The sequence below is a fragment of the Pholcus phalangioides genome, unplaced genomic scaffold (genome assembly GCF_987345545.1).
Source record: "Pholcus phalangioides strain wild (caught in Gottingen) unplaced genomic scaffold, Ppha-v1.0 ptg000018l_1, whole genome shotgun sequence".
Taxonomy (NCBI): domain Eukaryota; kingdom Metazoa; phylum Arthropoda; class Arachnida; order Araneae; family Pholcidae; genus Pholcus; species Pholcus phalangioides.
The window spans coordinates 13,953,597-13,975,689 of record NW_028301611.1 but is presented as its reverse complement, the minus strand read 5'-3'; the positions used below and the strand labels follow the sequence as shown (position 1 = coordinate 13,975,689).

At 37.3% G+C, this 22,093-nt stretch overlaps 1 protein-coding gene across 2 annotated transcripts in view; it reads left to right on the top strand.

The window, feature by feature from the left end:
* The window catches only part of LOC149071758 (lachesin-like), a 252,820-nt gene that overhangs the window by 184,811 nt on the left and 45,916 nt on the right, over window positions 1-22,093 (top strand). For both annotated transcript variants that reach the window (XM_089247645.1, XM_089247644.1), the window contains exon 2: window positions 9,059-9,162. In XM_089247645.1, coding sequence (XP_089103771.1) covers window positions 9,059-9,162 — 104 coding nt within the window. The remainder of the gene's footprint in view (window positions 1-9,058; window positions 9,163-22,093) is intronic.

The window sequence follows — 22,093 nt, the reverse complement described above, 5'->3', positions numbered from 1 at the left end:
CACCGCTGCCACACGCCTCGGCATTGATTCAAAGAGACTTTGGATGTGTTCTTGGGGTACAGCAGACCAAGCAGCTTCCACGCGTTGCCAAAGTTGATCTGGTGTGACAGCTGGGGATGTAATCTGGGTCAATCGTTGAGCAACCATGGACCACATGTTTTCTATCGGCGAAAGATCCGGAGAGCGAGCTGGCCAGGGAAGCAATTCAATCTGGCGATTGACGAAGAACCTTTGGACAATGCGTGCCACGTGTGCTCGCGCATTATCCTGTTGAAATATGGTTGTGGGCAAGCCCTGAAGGTAAGGAAGGACAACTGGCTCCAACACCTCGGAGATGTAGCGCTGGCTTTTTAAAGTACCGGCAATGCGTACTAGAGGAGTGCGAGAGTGATATCCAATACCGCCCCATACCATAATACCCGGTGCAGGACCAGTGTGGCGGTGCATAACGCAGCTGTTCAGCATCCTCTCCCCACGGTGTCTCCAGACTCAAATCCGACCATCGTGGTGTTGCAGACAGAAGCGTGACTCGTCAGTAAAGACAATTTCATTCCATTGTGCCGTCCACATCCTTCTTTCATCGCACCATTGGTGGTGGAGACGTCTGTGGTTCTGCGTCAAGGGTAGACGAAGCGATGGACGTCTTGCGGACAGACCACTCTGCTGTAAACGGCGTCGAATGGTACGCGCAGACACTGGATGATGCGGTACAGATTGAATGTGCTGTGCTATGGTTCGTGATGTGGCCGAGCGATCCGTCACTGCCATACGCACAATACGCCTGTCATCACGTGAAGTGGTGCACTGAGGTGGATGCGGTCGAACACGGCGGTCCGTCGTACCCTCCTGCATCCAACGATCACATATCCGCATTACAGTTGTTTGGTTTCGTCCAACACGACTACCGATTTCCCTGAAAGATAATCCACAATCTCGGTAGGCCACTATCCTTCCTCTGTCGAACTCGGATACTTGATCAAAAGATGATCGCTGTTTTCTACGAGGCATAATTGATCGTTTTTTTGAAAAAACCACAAGAAAAACACAATTGCCGTACTTCAAATCGTCGAAATCTCCAAGCCTTAAATAGTGCTTTGAAGTGGCGCCACAGGCGCGCGTGATGTGCGTCTGCGCTGAAATTCTAATCATTTGCATATCTCACCTCCGCTAATGCATGTTGTAAATTTCATATTATTTGCATGCTTCCTTCAGGGTGTTGCATTTACGGTGGCCGGCAGTGTACATCAAAATTATCAAGGGAACATTTTATTTTCTGGATATATTGGGCTGAGAAAAAGCCGTCTATCTCACATTAAAATTGCTTTACTTACACATACTACACACGGGCAATCTTGCCTTTCTCTTCATATGCCCATCATAGGTGATCTGTAGGGCGGAAGAGAGTCTGCAACGGCTGGGCACCGACGAGAACATCCAATTTCAGTCTGGTCTGGTGAGTTTTGAGAGTGAAAATACATTGCGTCGTAAAGTAAATAAAAATGTGAATTTTTAGACGGTCCTGCTTTCCTCTAACTTCGATTCAGAAAGTTGCTGCCCAGTCTGATCTAAGCCCAATGAAAAAAGTCCCATGTTTTGAGACTATTCACTGACATATTCCAAAATTGGAGAAAATCTGTCTGAAACTTTGTCTTACCCTGTATATATGCTTAGAAAAACACGAGTTTTCTCAATGAATTGTGTCAAAAATATGCAACTAAGAATATTTCGTTCCGTTGTTCCAGAAAAACCGTACGCCATCTTGTTTTTTTCTTTTTTTCAAAGTAAAAGAAAAAAAACCCATCAACATTTAATTTCAACATTCTCCACATTTCTTATGTAATATCCCATATTTCTTGATTACAAAAGCCCGTAGGTCAAAAATTCAAGGAACCTTCAAGTTATTCACCATTGTCTATTTCCTTTAAAGAATATATTTCAGTACAAAATTCTGAAAACGAAAACTGAAACCTATTCCAGTAATATAAAACATCCCATGTTCTTGAAGCATCTCTCTAACTTAGAATCCCTCTGTATTCCATAAATTGGAGAGGGCCAAGTCATATAGACATATCAAAGCATAGAGTATAATGAGGAAACGCAAGTGTGTACTTGTGGAAGCAGCAGCAGCAGTAATTCTCTGGAGCAGTTTCACCAGAATTTCCTCGGAGAAGCCATTAAAATGAATGAAATCAAAAGTCTTGCTCCCCAACTAGTTATAACCCTAGAGGAAATCCGAACTCTCTTTTTTTTCCCAGGAAACTTCCCGTGGATGTTTTCCCATGCCTATAACACCGACGGAGTTCCACTTCAGCATTAGTTTGGGCAACGGGATAAATAATAAAAAAAACAAACAAAAAATACGTCACATATTTCTGAGTATGCTCTAATAAGAGACCTACAACTGCATAAACATTCGAGGCATGACGGTACGGCTAATGCAGTTATTCTGGATTATACAGGTCACTGAATAACAGGAAAAACAACAAAATCAATATTATACTTCTCATGATGTGACGGTGTATGTGTTCCCGTAATGCATGAATAATGCACGAATTTTGGCAACGGAGACGAAGTTAATATTATCTTATCGAAGATTGTACGTGAAACCCTTTTATTTCCGTTCCTGTTTTTCGTAATAACTAGAAACTTACTGTGTATGTATAGAATACGAGATTTTTATTTTTACACTAAGGAAAAACAATACAGAAGAGAAAAAATCCACTAAGATTTCGTTCTTATTTGTCTCGAGGAATTCACTTTTATCCATTTTTCCATCGCAAAAAATCACGTTTTCCACCTAACAACACACGTAAGACAGGCTTTTATGCCGCGGGAAATGAATCATAAACGTAACCACATAATCTTATTTAGACCCTTTACGTGGCATCGATTCTTGTATTCTCCTAATATTGATCGAATCAATATTAAGTACGATGCAGTACGCGATGAAACATATCGATATCGATTTCCATTCAACAGAGTATAATAATATGTATTAATTTTTCAACAGAGAATTTAAAAGTACAATAATACTTATGAAAGTGAATCACTCATCCTATCATGTCTTCATATTCTGTTTACCATAATTTTCTGTGAAATGTTCGTTTACACTAGAACGGCTGAGCTATACGTTATACCTAAAAAGGTCACTGGCATTCATTTTGCGAGTGCTGCTTCTTTTTAGTGCAATATATTTAATCACACTACATTTTTCAATAAAAAATAACAAGCATTATCTTACATGTTTAATTTGTTGATTTATAAGAAATTTGCGTTTTTTTCAGCATAAAATTACTTTCCAGGTATAAATATGAATAATTAGAGGTCAACTGTGGACTCCAATTAAAAATATGTGATAAAAATAATTTTTTTGATCATTATAAATAATAATTATCACAATATCTTTTAAAAGCCATCTTCCGCAGTTTCAATTCTTAATTTAAAATTACTCGGCGTCTTAGATAATCCCTTAGTCATAAATAATATTTCTATATTTCGCGAATAACTAACTTTTTATTCAATTAACTTGATAGTGAAATTGTATGTGACCGACGGTTACAACAAAACATAGACTCCGTATATTATACAGGTACATGAGAATATCAGACAAACGTGAGCGCGCGAGACGACCCGACAGTCACAGAGGGCACGACAGCAATCTCGAGGAATATCCTGTCGCCAAAATAAAGGAGAAAATGGAACATTTAATCAAAATGTTGGGATATCCAAAATTACGGAAACAACTCGCAAAACACTGGTCATGTGATCATTCTATATTCATAGAAATTTCTGGCCCGTGAGCGACAGAAAAATACGCATATCGGGTCCGTGGACTGAAAAGGTTGTACAACGCTGGTATGTACAATGCAAACTGATATCTCATCGTTACATTGAAATTCAAATACTATACTTAGTTTAATAAATTTGTGTTCTGGGTTTCTCAGAGGAAAATCTTAAATACGATATCAAAACTTTCTATTTTCAAATAGATCCATGGAAATGGTTGGAGAGAAACGACATGATAGTTTTATCTTGGAACAATATGCTGGGTTCAAATAGTGAGTGATACCAGGCACGAGATTTTCATTTCTGGTAAAGAAATATAAAACTGGTTTTCCAGATCAAGACATCCGATATCAGGAAGTAGTAAGTTGTAAGCCGAAATATTGGAAAGCATTCCACCGCTTACAAACGAGAATAGTTTCCATTCCCTACCCTCTCATCTCAGACTGTTTCAAAATTTGATAGAAGAACAGATTCCAATCCAATAAACGTTGTTTCTTCGCATGATATCGAAAAGTTTTCTCTGGATATGAAATGCTCCAACAATTTCCTTTCTCTCTCTCTCTCTCTCTCCGTACAACGCATACCTATACACAAACAAAAGTTTCGGTTTCTACGTTCGGGAAAAACACGGAAAACGTTTTTCAGAGAGATTGCTCTTTCTACCTCTCTCGTTCTACATTACTTTCTTAAAAGCAATATAGACAACCACAGTTCCGAAAATCACTTCTCGAAAAAAGCACAAAAAAAGTGAGACAAATGTAATGCAATCTCGATATGATTTGCTTTATTTATTTTTTCTGAAACTTATATATTTTATTTTATAATAAAAGGAGATGTATCACAATGTCATGAGTACAGTAGAACCCCTCCCTATCAACCGGGAACGGATTAACTGACAACCGAAATTTTAATTTCATGTTAAGTTATTCCCTATTCGTATTGTTTTTGTTAGTTTTTTCTCTTTTTTTTCTTCATTGGAAACGTTGCATTTTTGTTAAGGTGGTGATGAAAAGAAACATATACATTTGCTCGAGTTCTCCATTCCTATACAGAACTTCCCTTCCTATTCTCAGAGTTCCCGTGTCAACGCGTTGAAACGTCAGCAACGACGACGACACGTTTTACAGTCTGTAAAGAGCCCAGAATAGGTAAAAATTCTGCGTTTATTCCGAAAAATTTATAAAAAAACTCTTGTGAACAATTCTACTTCTTTGCCACCATTCCTTATATACCCCCCTCTTACACTCTCGTCATTGTGACGTACTATCGGCATCATCTGGTGCCCTCCTGAAATTTGCATATCATTCTTGCAGATGTGTGTGATAATTCTACAGGTGAAATGTTTACTTTAGATTTCGATTTCCGTGTCATTCTGAATTATCCTTAATTTGTGGACATGAGTGTATATATTTCTCTCTAGGCCTTGGTTTGTTTGACGCTCAGACCCGAAGTTACGTATTCTTTTAGTGTTGCTTTTGTAGATACAAGTATGCCGCGAATAAAAAGTTTAATCGTATTTTATGAAAAATGATATATTTTTGACATTTTACTTGAGTTTGTGACATGCTTTCTAAAAAACTATTCATTGTATCATTACGAAATTTTAATATAATATTTTGGTTTAACTAAATTGTTAAGGTTATGAAGGAAATCTAAGGTTTATCACACACATATATTTGTTTGATAGTGTTTTATAGACGATATATAGAACGAAATTAAAAAAATTCATACATACAGTAACAAAACAAAGCGTAGCATATGAACATGTCATACAATCCAAAAATTTTTAGTTCATAACTTGCGCCATCGCTAGTTGAATGTACTGTGAAAATAACAAAGCATTCCATTCTTATAATTGTTTGCCTTCATGTCCCGAGTATTATGTGAATTTTGCTTAAATTTTGACACATAAAAATGACTTTTTCATAGAAAATGACATAGGTAAACCAAAATTTGTTACTGTTTCCACGATCTCGAGACACTTTCTATCACAAAAAAATACTATTAAAATTCAATCCAGCACCATTTTATAGAAAAGTGCCTTCGAACTTTATCGGATACCTTAAAGAAGTTTCTCGTGTTTATTATAGCGAATTATAAATATATAATAAGTTGGAAAGATATAGGAAAATTCTCTCAATTTTGTTTTTCATCGATTCAAAAATAATTTCTCCCTTAATGCGGATTCGCGAAAACTTTCACCTAATTTCACGGGTCTACAATGAAATCTCTTCATGGCTGAGGTAAAAGTAGTGTACCTTTGTTAGAAAATAAGCTCCTTTAGCGATCAGCCCTGTTTATATCTTTTCCTTGAGACAGAGCGGCGGGCCATGATCTTTTATGGAGGTCTACAATGAGAAAAACACAATGAACCAAACGTACAAGGCCCGGGCTTTTAGTGAAGACAGGTACTTTCATCCATTACCTTACAATTCGACGCTGAAATGCCTTCTGAAATTTGTTTTCTTCAAGAAGTCCCGGTTTATAGTCCAGGATTTGTCCCAGTTTTAACGTCGCATGATCTCACCGCCCTATCCGATGCCCACGCCGATCGTACCGTGAATCGACTGATTTTATTAGCGAGGTGAATTGTAACTGGGTGACCTTTATTTCCTAAGCTAAAAGCAGTGAAAATTATACTAAGCGATTTGACTGGTTTTCGATTTTAATTTGCGATCGCATTTTTTTTGAATTTCCGTATTTCTTTCAAATTCCAATTCAAAAAATTATATTAATTTCGATATTTTCTATGAAAATAAATAAATCATTTTTTTAATAAATAACCCAGTGATAATATTTTTCGGGCATTTCTTATTTTTACATACATAATTTTTGAGATTTGTCCTTCCTTTGTATTCAGCAACAGAATAAATCATCAAACAGATTTGTCATTGTAGATATAAATGCATATGTATATTTGGATAGTATACGTTCACTTCATAGCCAGATAGTTGGCCATACATGCCCACTGATATCAAGACAATTACATATAATTTTCCTATTAGCGGCCGTTCAAGTATTTCGTCAGCAAACTTTTAGACATTTTCCACTGCTCCCCCCTTGTCAGCAAAAGTCAGCAAAACACTCTGACCCCCTCCCCCCTTGACAGCAAAATTTCGTCAGCGCTGCCTGCACCTCCTAATGCATATTGGTGGGATCAGAAACGTAGGGAGGGTGGGAGGCCATAGGGGGATTGTACGCCTCCCCCCAGACAAAAAAAAAAATATATATATTTTTTTTTTAATGTAAAAAAACATTTAAAAATTTGCAATTTCGAAAGAAAATACCTTTATATGTGTTATATTATAATCGATCTCTGTTAATTTCAATGCTGTTTGAAGGGCAAGAACTCAAAATTTGTTTTTAAGAATTACGGTCCACCCTCTGAGCCATATATGGACCAAATGTATCTAGCCGCGGCCCTGAATGTTATCTGATGTGGTTGCATCCATATTTACACAAAACCAATCAAATTTTTAATCGCTTTTTTGGAAATACTTTTTAAGATACTTAAAACGAATTTCAAACTCGTCAGATGGAAATTCTAAAATTTTTACAATTTTTTTTTTAGCTCTCCGTCATAGTGAGGCTCTTCTGTATAGAAAACAAAATATACGCACATAAAAAACCAACAAAAACATATAAAAACCTCACCGATAGATATATAGAAACACAGTAAAAATAATATGGAAAAACACCCCCCCCCCCCACAAACATATTACAGAGCAATATAATTCATTCATCGGCGTCTGAAGCATGCTTCGTTTTGCAATGCACTTGTACTGGCCATAAGGAATCATCTCTAACGGTAGTCAGCCACTATCGAGGATGACCATCTGGTGACGTAAATTAACGTTACCAGGGGTTATGATCCTTACCACTTTTACTCCATATACAATAACGCTCATAAAGCTATTTTCATATCTACAAAACGAGAGCCAATAAAACGTCTTTACCGTGATACATTCGCGTTCCGCAAGCCAAAACCCTTCTCGGGATTGTATATTTTCATGACAGACGCAATTTCATTGTTGTCCAGTGTTTATCATTCAAAACTTACTTCTACTGCTACTGGACAAATGTAATTTTTTTTTACACGTAAATAGATGCGTTGTCTGATACTTAATTAAGAGAGCTATGAGACACTTCCGAGTCGATATTTTTAACACTATTAAACGGCTGGAGCAAGTCATTTGCAAAGATTGCTTCGATTTTCAGAGCTCCCATGAAATTGTCAGAGGTGACATATTGCCAATTTCATTCACCCGCCGTAAGGCCACCAATAAACTAGATGGAGGAGTAAGTTCATATCGATTGCCAATTCAACGGAGACATGAACAGCGACTCCAGTCCTCTCTGAATGAATCTTCTTTTTTTTTTTCTTTAATCATCATTATTACTCTCTTGCACCATGTCACAAATTGGCTGCATAGCAAAGTCATTTTCGAGCATCAAGTTCGTTGTCAATGGAAGGTATTCTATTTGCTCATCCCCGATATTCAGATTATTTATTAAATAGGATATTTTACTTTCCGTTACGTATATATAGAAAATGTGTTCAAAATAAATACACTCAGCAAATATAGCTAATGACATGCCACTAAACTGTCAATTGCGATAAAAGAAAAAAAATAGTTTTTATAATTAGAGAGAGATAGTAATTTAATATAACTTTTTCAGTGTGTTTGCGTGCGTGGTTTTCTGATCCAGGTGATTCCGATTAATATACAGAGGATTATACTGCTCAATACTGATTTTGTTTCCAAAGATGCTTCAGTGATTTTAACGCCCTGAATCCGAATATGGCATTGGTTTTGTCAGATTGGCTTTAGTTTTTGAGTTAGATTGCAATTTAAATGTCTGGCACATAAGCAGTGAACAAATGACATTGAATTTGTGCGAAATGTAATTCTTTGTCAAAGATATTTCAGTGATTTTATTGTTATGAATTGATTATTTGCGGAGCGAAGGAGGGAAGCTGAATTCGAATCTGGCATTGGTTTTGTCAGATCGGCTGTAGTTTTTGAGATAAATGAAAAATTAAATGTCAATAGTAATACATAAGCATCATACAAATCGCATACAAGCAGCGCGAAATGAGAATCAATAATAAGCTTAAGATCTCAATACATACAGACCACTAATGGCTGATGAGGATATAAATGTAATAATGTAGTGAATGATGTAGGAAAATATATATAATCCTTAGTGTTATATATATTTATATATTTTATTCCTTCTATATTTTCATTTATCCTTTTTCTTCCATTAGCTGATCTCGAACCGGAATTTGCTGAAAGGATATCAAACCTCACAGTTGCTGAAGGTGCTGATGTTGAACTGCCTTGTGTTGTAGAGAACCTTGGATCATATAGAGTAAGCTATGGATTATACGTTAATGCATATAATGGTATCATTCAAATCAGTCACATGTACACATATCATTACTTATGCATACAACGTAAACTTGTCTGGCATCGACATACTAATGAAATTCAGGTAGATCGGAACTCTTACATTTGCAAATGCATCTCAACATCTAAGATAAATTACAGTAGATAACTATTGGCGAAAATAATGTTTGCTTATACAGAACACGTGTTATTTTCCCATATAAGAATCTAATCATCGAATGGTACGAAGTTTAACATGTTTACACTGAATAAACACCTACGTAGTGCAAAACAGCTGTTCATCAAAGAATACGGATAATAATTCTGTGTATAACCATGAGATTCTCCTATTATTCTATACAATATCATGACTATCATGGCTATACTCTGCAGTGCATAATGATTCTTTGTAGAAAATTTACGTTAAATTATTTCAAGCTTCATGGTGATCAAACAAATTCTTTCGACATCTGGAAACAGAGCTTCTACTAGTGGATAAGAATATTGACAGTTCTGCGGAAATGTTCGCTTTAGGAAGAAATAAACACTTTGCGCCCAATGCAAATTTGATTTTGAGCATTACCCGGAAGGCATATTCACAAACATTTCCCGTAGTTGAGAACATGGAGAGCAAATATTGATGTGAAAAGGTGAATTATTGGAAAATTCCGTTCATTCTGCGAGAGAAATCGTTACATTCGATCAAAACTACAGAGTTTTGCACTTGAAACTCTTATACACAATAAACACTACATGAAATTGCTCTATGAGTGAAAATATTCTTACATACTATCATAGTTTTCGGAATTAAAAATAAATGCATATCCAAAAACAAAACAAAAAATAAAAAATAAACACGCGCTAACCTGTTTCATTGCACGTACTGGACAAGCCGCAGAAAGAAATGTTGGGTTTTGCGGTTATTTCTGCTGTTGTGTACTAGGGTAAGTACGACAAATTAATAAAACACTGCTGTGTGTGTAAACGTCTACCGAGTACTTACACTGCTCAAAACAATTAGGGGAGCACATGGTTTTAACAAAATTACGCAAAGATGTACACCGATAAGTAACATAAAATGAATCTTAGAAGAGTTGATCCACTTTGCCCAAGAATATTTAGAAGACACCAACGAATAAGGCAAATACACAAAAAATAATAAAAGTCCTAATGCATTTCAACACCAATGGGTGCCGTCTTCAGAGGAAAAATTTAACCACTAGTTTCGCTGACCGAGTTCCCCATTTGGGTTGAATACCAATTCTTCCGCTGAGCAACCGAGCGTGAAGATTTGGTATTCAACCCAAATGGGAAACTCGGTCAGCGAAACTAGTGGTTAAATTTTTCCTCTGAAGACGGCACCCATTGGTGTTGAAATGCATTAGGACTTTTATTATTTTTTGTGTATTTGCCTTATTCGTTGGTGTCTTCTAAATAAAATGAATCATTCATAATTTAAAGCCTAGCAGGAAACGGAAGAACAAAACTTCATTTGCAAATCAAAGTTCATGACGTCAAAAACCAGAAAAAGGAGATAAGGGCAGAAATTGGGATGTTGCAGAAACGTCTGTTTTACTGCCGTAACTGTGAAATTCGATTGCGCAGTATTTTTTTTTGAGACAAGGTGACTTGAGGATGTCTCAACAACGTGATTTACCGGAATCCATGGCATGGCGTGTTATAGGCAGACTGGAATCCGGGCAAACACAACGTAGTGTCACGGACGCTGTTGGAGTCGCCAGAAGTGTTGTTGCAAGGCTGTGGAATCGATTCCAAGAAACAGGAAATGTTAGACGTCGACCAGGGCAAGGTCGGCCACGCGCCACTACAGCAACTGATGACCCGTATATACCGTTAACAGCCCGTCGAAACAGAACAGAGAATGCTACGCAGCTGCAAAGACGGCTGCTCTTGGCAACTGGACAAAGGGTGTCCAGCCAAACAGTACGTAATCGGCTTCATGACGGAGGGCTCCATGCACGTAGGCCAATGGTCTGCATTCCGTTGACCCCACGCCACCGTGCGGCCCGAAGAAGATGGGCTGCTCAACATCGAGATTGGGAGCAACATGATTGGAGCCAAGTGCTGTTTACAGACGAGTCCCGATTCAGTCTGGAGTGTGACAACCGACGTGTTCTGGTATGGAGGGACAGGGGCACTCGAAATAACAACGCATTCGTTCGTGAAAGGTCACAATACAGACGAGCTGGTTGGATGGTATGGGGTGGAATCAGCATAGGCGGACGTACGGACCTGCATATCATTCGGAATGACACTTTGACGGCACGAAGGTACGCAGGCGAGATACTGCGACCTCATGTCATCCCTTACGCTGGAGTCATTGGAGATTCCTTTGTTTTCCAGGATGATAATGCCCGACCGCATAGAGCTCGTCTGGTGGAGAACATGCTTGAAGTTGAAACAATACAGCGTATGGAATGGCCAGCGTGCTCTCCTGACCTGAATCCAATCGATCATGTTTGGGACATGCTCGGACGACGCATTGCTGCGCGACCAAGGCCGCCTGTTACTTTCCGAGACTTGCAGATTGCACTTCTTGAGGAGTGGAACAGTATTCCCCAACGTCTGATCCATAACCTCATCTAATCCATGGCAAACAGGTGTGCAGCGGTCTTAGCTGTTCGAGGAGACCACACGCCCTATTAAAACTCATGCATCATGTCTAAACAGTACTTTTTTTTATCGTTTACATGTAACCAAATTGTTGCCCTAAATCATCTTTTCATGTTTTTTCCATATTTTCAAAGAATTAAAGCTTAATTCCAAATTTTTTTACGTCTTTTTTCTGTATTGCGCATTGATACGATTGTACTATCCATTGTATGCCAATACGTGGCTGTCTCACACGGTTTTCTTCACTTTTTTGCTTGCTCCCCTAATTGTTTTGAGCAGTGTATTAGCATGCAGAATTACCATCTTTATCAGTGAAAGGTTATTTTCTTCTCGGAAGACGGTTTTTAATACGATTTTACTACGGCATGTATCAAAATGACTACTCAGTTTTCTAGAATAGGGTGGACAGCCAGGGGCATACAATAGCTTTTATATAACTAAAGATAATTTTTGTTCCATTTTTGAAAGAAATAATTTATCCTACTTTTAAAGAGCCCTTTTCTTATAAATAAGGCTCTTTAGGCTTCCAAATCTACATTTACTATTGTAATAACTCCTAAAATAATAATAAGGCGATGCATTCTGTTTTCAATGCGTTGCTGTTCGGTTTCCTATCTCTGGGAATAGTTGCTGGGCGTCTCATGTGCACGAGATTCAGGATCTCCCGCGGGATAGAGGGGTGCATTGTGGTATAATGTTATATTTTGCTCCATGGGAGGGGCGCAAGTACCCCGAGTCCTCAATTTCCGCTGTCTATGTCCAAAATGGTGTAGGTAATATAAACGTATACTACCTATATACGTAGACTTACATACACATATTACTATAATCCAATTTACGACTCAAAAATGAAAACAATTTAGAATTCAAAAGAGTAATAAACTGAAGTCCTGGATCACTCTCCATCAGGACGAATAATATAATCTAACGGACTACGCTTCTTTCTCTTATTCATGCTGTTCTTTCAAAACTTTTCTCAGATTTTTGAATTGACATATCTCATTGAATATTTACACTCAAAAACGTGATTTTTTTTTGCCTCACAGCAACAGTATTTTATTGGGCTTAAAAGGACAGAGGTGTCCAAGTGATTTTTTATTAATATTTTTTGACACATTGCATTTTCACCCTCAAAATTGGTACAGGGTGATTTCTGAAAACATTGTGAGAATTTTTTGAATTGTAATCACATGGAATTGATTTTCTGTCTGTGCGTTCCCTACATCATTAGACAGATAGTCACCAAGATTTCTACGAAATTTTGCGCGACTTAAACGATAGGCTACTTTAAAAGCTCCATAAATGCCTTAAATGACCGAAAAACTGTCTGGAAACAATGATCCTTTGGCCTCAACAATGGCTGTTGGAATGTTTACTTTGGTAACTGCGGTTCTCTATAACGATGCGCTTCAGACATGTTTATTCCTTTACAATGGTTTGTCACTTCCTTATGTATTCAGTGCATGGGACAAAACAGTGCAGTTCTAGCCCTTTATAGAAAACAACACTTGATCCCATAAACTCACTCCTCGAAGGACGACGAAATTTCTTTAACAAACAAATCCGTTTCACGCTTTGCGATTGATATGCACTGCACACCTGATTAGCTATCAACATTTCAAAGCTTTCCTGGTACGGAAGTTGAAGGCGACACCTCGATGGAATGCAATGTCATCGCCAACGATACTCCAGATGGACATATTTACATTTTCCAGGGAATAATTATCGACATGAAACTACCCACACAATACCCGTCCAAACAAGGCAAATAATCAAAGCTTTAAGGTCAGCAACATTGCGACGACCATCCAAGCGTCCGTAACAAGCGCTTAATTTCATATATATATGTATATGCGCACACGCACACACATAAAAGCACTCTCGCCTTCATTCACATAGTGTGATAACGCGCTGTTATCAGGGTTGTAAGGCGTGATTGAGTTCTGAGCTCCATTTTCTAACGATAATTAGGAGGAGGACGTTTGGTTGATCGCCGCAGACAACGATCGAATGATGGGGATGCGAGAGGTTCCGAGACAAAAGTCATTGTGAGTGGGAATTATACCCATTAACAACAGCTTAGCATCAACTACCGATAATATTTTAGTGGGATGAATGCAGTTTTCATCAGCAACGCTTTTGACACTTCCTATTGTATGGGATATTGAAATCCAGCTGCTTCCTCGATATTCCGTTATGCATTTATGCTTTGGTTCGGGGTAAACATCATATGTGTTACGTCTTCCATGCTGAGAAACTGGAATCAAAGATTTTGGAAAATTCTTAAATGTCTGAACTGTAAGAATCGGCTTATTTGAAACTTGTCTATTTTCTGCGTTTTTGGATCCTTCGTGTTTTACAAACTATGCTGGAGAGATGGTTTGAACTTTATACATGTCTTTTTCCTCCATAAATTTTGATTTATTGCTAATGCCAATTGCTATAAGCTTAAATAACTTTTACACACTATATAGGCTGAGAGTAAGAATTAGTATACGCGAAATATTTTTTATATTCTTTCATTATCTATATAAGATTTGAACTAGTAGAGCGAAAATAATGATTTTTTTTTCACCGCGAAACATAATGCCGTAGTACAAAAGCGACTACATATTTCTTCGATCTAATAACATTCAAAAAAAAAACATGTATGAAGCATAGTGTGTGTATTTCGTATTAAGTTGTACGTTAGAAAGATAAGTAAATACTTGGTTTTCATCACCGTTATCAACAGCAGGGCAGGGAGTCGGCAGGCTTACTACAGTGAAGAAATAACTTTTTAATCTAATTCACGTATTTATTCATCAATCATTGCAGGTTAATATCGATCTTCTTAATGCATCATGTTGACTTTATTGAATGTCGCTTTTCTTGACATTCCGGAAATAGACAAGCCCCCCCCCCCCACATCCAATAAAGCTGGTATTCCCTAGTTTTGACAGCATGCTGGATAATGCGGAGGAATACGGTAGTATATCAAGTAATTCGGAAATCAGGTAATCAAAATTTCACGAAGAAAGCTCAAAAAAACCTATTCTTACAAACAGTCCATTAATTTTCTGAGCTGAATCCTATAGGGGTTTCATGAAACTACACGTGCAAAAAAAGACAAAATCCACTCAGTATTCTAAACTACGATGTGATTCATTGAATCAATTACAGTATTTACCTGGAATTTTTCTAAACCTCAGGTTTCATCGTAGATACTGTTTTAAAATCCAATGTTTACCGCAACTCTTTGGAATAAAAATCAAGATATATATATATATATATATATATATTATTTATTTATTTAAAGCTAACGTCGTAACGACACTTCAGATCAGTTGTTCGTTGTAGTCATTTGGTTTCCTCGTGAGCGAAATACATTAAAGTAGAGTGAATAATGTATAGCTACGAATACAGATAGGAAAAAAAAAGGAGAAAAAGAGGAAAAAAAATCTATCATCGATAGCACCATCCCCATATTCCCGAACGAATGCTCTTATTGTACTTCATAATATTTTTTTTAGTAGCCTTCCTCTTTTTATCAAAACCACGGAAACCATGTAGATACGGGAGTAAAAAAAAAAATGACTAAAGGGGAGGGAAATGCTCTTTTAATGCGGATAGCTACTTTTAGGATAAGTAAAAAAATGGTGTGTACCGAAAAACAGAAGAAAAAAAAAAGTCAAGAGAAAGTGGGTACATGGTGGGAAAAAGTAGCAAAACCGAGAACTCTAGTCTAGGAAAAGGGGGAAACACCAAAAATACATATACCTACATAGAAAAAAAAAATGGATATAGTCCTAACGCAACAAATATTGACGCATTTCGGACAAAAAAAAAAAGGAAGGAGGAAAAAAAAGAGGAATCCGAATGAGGAAGAAAAGGAGAGGAAAAAAAAATACATATATAAATGAAAAAAAAAAATCGAAGAAAAACGATAAGGATCGTTAGTCGAGCAAACACATGTACTCGAAAATCAATAGCTGAGTAAAGATTCTACGACTAGATGAGTGCGGAGTTCCCAAAGATATAAAGGATAAAACTCACGAGAAGTTCTATAGGATAGGTGTCAAAGTTTGTTTTGTGGGATCACGAGGTATTAGAGGCGGAAGCCCTTCCTGGCAATATGAATGTTATCCCAAAGTATGTATCGAATTTTACTGACAGAAAAATAACTTGGAAGGATGACCTAAACTGATTCTGTGCACAAATATCTCAATTTGGTGCTACGATGATGCTAGTTAATCGCAGGAAGGAATTTTTACCTGAAGTTTGTTGAGAGGTATGTAGTTGTTATGTCAGCTCCTGTGTGGCTGTGCGGGTATCGTGATGGATTCTTATCGTAAGGATTCAGGGTCGAATCCCGTTCGTGGCACACTGGTGATCGGCTGAAGTTGGTTTTCCAACTTCGAGGCATGAATGTGCGAGCCTGCTTCCCATTTGAAAATAGTACGTTTGTAGGGAGCAGGGAACTGTACTGATACATAAAATGAAAATTCAAGCATTTACTATATCGGCTTGAAAATATGGAAGACAGATGGCAGCACCAGCAACGCGAAACAAGCGAAATTCTGAAAAAAATAAATAAGTTAGGGTCATGAGTACACTTCACACACACACTTTTTCCGAAGGTATACCGATTCGTTAGAAATTCCGCAGAGGAACGTGTACGAGGTGTATGTAACATTAAGTATTAGCAGTTATTGTTAAATCACATTTTAATATAATTATAATCGTTCGAAATTCTTCCATCCCAGCCTTCTCAACCACCTCGTTGGGCATTTTGCCTGTTGTGGCGTTGCATTTGTATTTGCATTTTAAATGATGATTTTAATATCCCAAAAGATTGAATTACCAATCATCGTGTGTTTTTAATCTGACTGCTCTTATAGGTACAACGGGAATTATTTGCAAGAAGAACTGGATTTTCATATCCCCAACGAGTTTTTTTTTTTTTTTTTCATGCTTTGATCATCCAAACGCTCTTGTGAGTTGATTATGAATTCATTCTTTGATATGGGAAAATATATCAGCAACCCAGTGCTCGCAGTCATGTGATATTCAAATTTTGTCTAAAAATACTTGCTCAGGACAAATAAATGATTCTGATGACGACAAACTGCGTACGTTGGAGGACAGTTCAGTTGATAAAATGGTGCAGGTGAAGAAATTCTCGAAAATAATGACAAAGAAAATGATTTAGTATTTTTCAGCTATCATGCCACTAACTCGCAGTTTACGGTTTGACAGATCTATTGAAAAGAATGAACAACTAAATGAAAAAGGGAGGAAAACACCGGATAAATGTAAATAATACTAATATGAATACCGAATAGACAAAGCAAAAAATTAGTTTCCTTTACTATAATCGCTAAAATGGGCATTTGTCTGATAGACAGATGCGCTGAATTTTATCGCGTTATCTGCTGGGTGAATGGACATAATAATCACAGATGTTTAACGTAATTTGTGATAAAAGTACTGACATTGATTTTCGTTTGATTTATTTCGCGCCGTTCAAAAAAAAAAAAAAAAAAAAACAGGATGATTAGTAACGTTTCAAATTGATAATTTACAAGCAATTATAAAACAAAACATTGAATTCAAATACAATTCATTGACACTCATTTCACACCCAATATGAAGGTGACTCAAGCGTTGGAAAAAGAAATAATGGAAAAAAATCTAGAAAAAAAGTGATTTTTCTTTGTTCTCTTGAGAGACACCTGAGTGTCAAAAAAAATTGTTAATTGATCTTGAGTAAGATAAATCACACAGGATCACACTATCTTCCTAAAAACCCATTTGTCTTTTATCAGCATCATGAAAACATTAGGAAAGATAGCTACGCCCAAAATAGCACGATTAGCTACGCATTACATGAATGACACACTGAACCACAATGGTATTGCGTTCGAAATAAAAATATGCAATTCCGAAGGGTTTTCATCTGCTGAACGCGAATACGATGATCAAAAATGTTTTATTGGCTCTCGTTTTGATGATGGATTACTATGCTAAATATTAAAAACTGTTTATGGGCGTTATTGTATAATGGAAAAGATGGTGATCCTGGATGCTGGCTGACTACTGCAAGAGGTGCTCCTTTTATCCAGTAAAAACGCAATGCAAAACCAAGTACAGTCGGCCCTCCGTATTCGCGGGGGTTAAGGTCCGAGTGTGGCCGCGCATACGGTAAATCCAGGAGTAACCGAAACCATAGGTTTTTTATTGTATATCTCGTTTATTGAACATCATGAGAAGAGCAGGGTGAATAGAGGTAGAAGGGGATATATAAAAGAGGAACTTGTGAAGTCCTTCCACTATGTTTCTCATGGTGAACTTGTCCTCTACTTCTTTATCTTGATCTTCTTCATCTTGTACTGCTTCCAATTCAGGAGCAGTCAGCTACGTTAATTCGACTCGACCAATGCCTCTGCATTGCTATTAATTAGCTGTTCGACTTATACATCCATATCATAGGACCCTTCTCCACCAACCTGTTTCGCTAACTTGACAATTCCTTTTATATTTTTTTTCAGTTGGCCCATCCGTTGTAAAACGGATTTACATACCCTAACATATATATTTTTTCAGATTTGAGCTTGGTTCGCGTTGCTGGTCATCTGTCTTCCGTTCATCCAACCACAGGTGACTGTTTCTCTCGTAAGAGCTGCCACGGCTCTAGTGATGATAGTAACGGCATTACCGAATCATCCAAAAATGAGTCATCCTGTACATGCACAATTCAAATTTTGTATAAAAAAACACACATGAAATGAAGATCTGTGAGTGTAGCCAAAAAATTTTCAAAACAGAGGGGAAGAAAACCGCAAATACGGATGCTGCAAATACGGGGGCCGACTGTGCGCGTAAATGAAAGTGCACTGATAAATGAACTATTATGCTGTAAAAGGATTACAAAATCCTTTTGTGATTCTATACATCTGTATATTGCGTTAGATTATATTTTAATACAATGAATCGATTTTCATAAACCATGTATCAAACTCAGCAAATATAAAAAAAATAGCGTTCTTCGTAAATCGCTTCGAAAATTTTTATTCACGTATTACTTGTATGCACTAAAGTGGACGTAACTTCGATTCTAAGCATGATATAAACAAAATAAGGTTTGTTTTGTAATTATAATAAACAGGGATCTCACGAAAAATAAAATAAGACGAATAAAAAAACTGATTTTTGATTCCCAAAATGACGTTGTCAACGTAGTTCATGAGTTATCTGAATTCAAAGTGCAAGAACCCTATTTAATAGAGCCAGATTTGTCTGTAAAAAAGGCAGTCAAATGATAATTTTGTGATCCGTTATTGACATACAGCTGAGACATTTTGTTTCTAAAAATGGTCTCTGTGTCAAAAGATTAACTGGTGCCAAAACTCGGACTTTTGCATCGGGTTCTTCGCTTTCCGCATCTTTTTTATCATCTCCATTTGGACTGTCGCCAATTTCGTGCAACGTATTTTCTCATCATAAGTAGATTCAACAGGAGGCTGTACATAATGAGTTGGACGATGTTCTGACATTCAATGTGACGTTGAAAGAAGGATGTTTATAACCAACTCTTTTCGTCTTGAAGAAAAAATGTATTGCTGCGTGGATAAGTAATTTATCTCTCCCTGTGAAAGCCAACCAAATTTGGTACAACGCTATTTTCTATAAATAATCAGGGCTTTGAACAATAACATATCACAATACCTATAATACCACTAGACTCAAAGGCAACGAATATCTCAATCTTTCCTTGGAGCTCGGGATCGTGTCAATATATTTTAGTCTCGTGTTAGTGAATAATTTGTGTTTAACCCTTAACACACTAAGCTTTTTTATCAACGTTGTTTACTAAGCTGGGGTCCTTCAAGGACCCCAATTTTTTTTCTTTTATTAATCAATTTTTTTGCGGTATATTACTTAAATTAGGTTTTTTAGATTTCTGAAAGTATATTTCAGTGATACAAGCACTTTTAGAATTAAATATGTTATTTATTTCGACAGTACGTTGTAGACAGTAAAAAGTTAATATAAAACTAGTTGTATATGTCATCGTAAAGAATCATGTAGGGCTGCAGCCCTTAGCACAGGTCACAGTTGTGCAGGTCTTTCTGTGAGTTTCGCATACGAAACACTTGCATTTACTGCAGACAATATTTACTTTCCTGTCTATGTTTCTGGGGCAATAAGCACATCTTCCTCTCTTCCGGATCTGATGCTGCTGTGATGTTGGTGATGCGCATTTAGCTGTGGCGTTGCCCGTAACATTTACTCCCACAGCTTCAATGGCTCTGACAACAGGAAGATGGAGACCATTTGGATTGTTTGCTCTCCGATGAATGTTTGGCAGTGTAAGTTCCTCACCAATTTCCAATAGAAATCGATATCTGCGATTTTTCAAGCCTCTGTTCCAGTCTATGTTTTTCGACATCCAAATGATGAAAGCATTTAGGGCCCCAATATCAAGAATGTTCATGAAAAGTCTCAGAGGCCATCTTGAGGTACGTCTGGCACACGTATATTCTCTTATCAACTTGTCTGCATTGTCTACCCCGCCTTTGGTACGGTTATATTCAAGTATCATGTTGGGCTTCTTATGACTTTCATTGGATACTGAATCATCAATAAATTGAGTGGAAAGGACGCGAACTGTTTTGTTTTTCTTTGGGACGTAGCTGACCACTGCTACTCCTTCTGAGAAGATAAATATTGATGAAAGAAGGTCTCTATATTTTGCAGTTTCCATCATTACAGGAATATCTGGCTTTTTTACTCTCAGTGTTCCTGTCATAGTAACGTTTTTCTGCAGCAAAAATTCTGCAGTTTGCACAGACGTGAAAAAATTGTCAGTAGTCACACCTCTTCCAGATCCAAAGAATGGTTTCGTCAAGTCACGTACTACACGGTGTGCTAAGTTTTTTTCTGGCAGGTTTCCTGGAAGCTTTCCAGTGTAGACTTGCATATTGTATAAATATGACGTCTTCACGTCCGCAGCTGCCCAGACTTTGATCCCATATTTTGCTGGTTTATATTTCATGTACTGCCTAATTGGACATCTGCCACGAAATGCAACTAGTTGTTCATCTATTGTAATATCTTCAAATGGTTCGAAAAGCTTCTTGCAGTTTTCTACAAATGAATCCCAAACATCACGAATGGCTGCAAGTTTATCATTTGCCTTTCGTTGGGCACGTGTCGATTTATCGTCAAACCTGATAAACTGAAGGATGTGCACAAATCTGTCCCGTGGCATAGCAGCAGTAAAAACTGCACGACGAATTTTTTCATCTGTTGTCCACATTTCAGAAATGCTTTCTTTTCGGCACCGAAGAGCACCAGCAATCAGTAACACACCAAAAAACGCTCTTATTTCCACAGGATCTACATCTAACCAAATTCTCATTCTGTTCAGAGAAGCATTCACGTTGAAGTTATGAACAACACGTGACGCTTCAGCATTAGTGAAGGTGCATATAGTATCTACAATTTGGTCATCAAGGAACATGTTGAACACTTCGGACATGTTAGTTGCAAAATTAGTTGCTCTCGTTGGACCAGGACACCTTCTGACAATGTTATGTTTGCGACGACGTGTCACGGGAGGTACTGAACTTGTCCACTTTCTTCCTGATTTTGCAACTAGTTCATCTCCATTAGAATCAGCATCCGAATTGTCGCTAGCAATGTCACTTTCTTCAGAATTCACTTCAACGTTGTCTTCAGATTCTGACTCATCTTCTTGTGGAATGAATTCTTCATCAGAGTCGCTCAAAATGTCTTCCGGGCCACTGAGGTCACACTCTTCTAGCAAGTGAACAATATCATCATCGGAAAGTTGTCGGCGAGACATTTTTCAAAATTTCCAATCAGCTTGTTTACGTTCAGTCGGCATGTAGGGTAACAGTACACAAAATAACCATCCTGGTCGGCTTTGACTTTAGAAAACAAACACGTTGCCACTCAAACCAAATGCAATAATAATAATTATTATTATATATAGATGAAAGGGTCGCTAAAATGTTCATTTTCTATGATTTAAACAATAATTAAATCTTTTCACATTTGTAACGTAGAATACTAAGCGGGGTCTTCCAGGGACCCCAAGCGCATTTTTAATTTTTAATTTTTTTTTTGTAGAATATTCTATAAATCTAATAAATATTTTTTATCATAAGGTGGTGCGGGACACATACAAAAATTAAGAAAACAATTGTTCTTATAGTTAAAGCAGGATCGCTAGAAATGTCACTCTGGGGTCCTTCGAAGACCCCGCTTAGTGT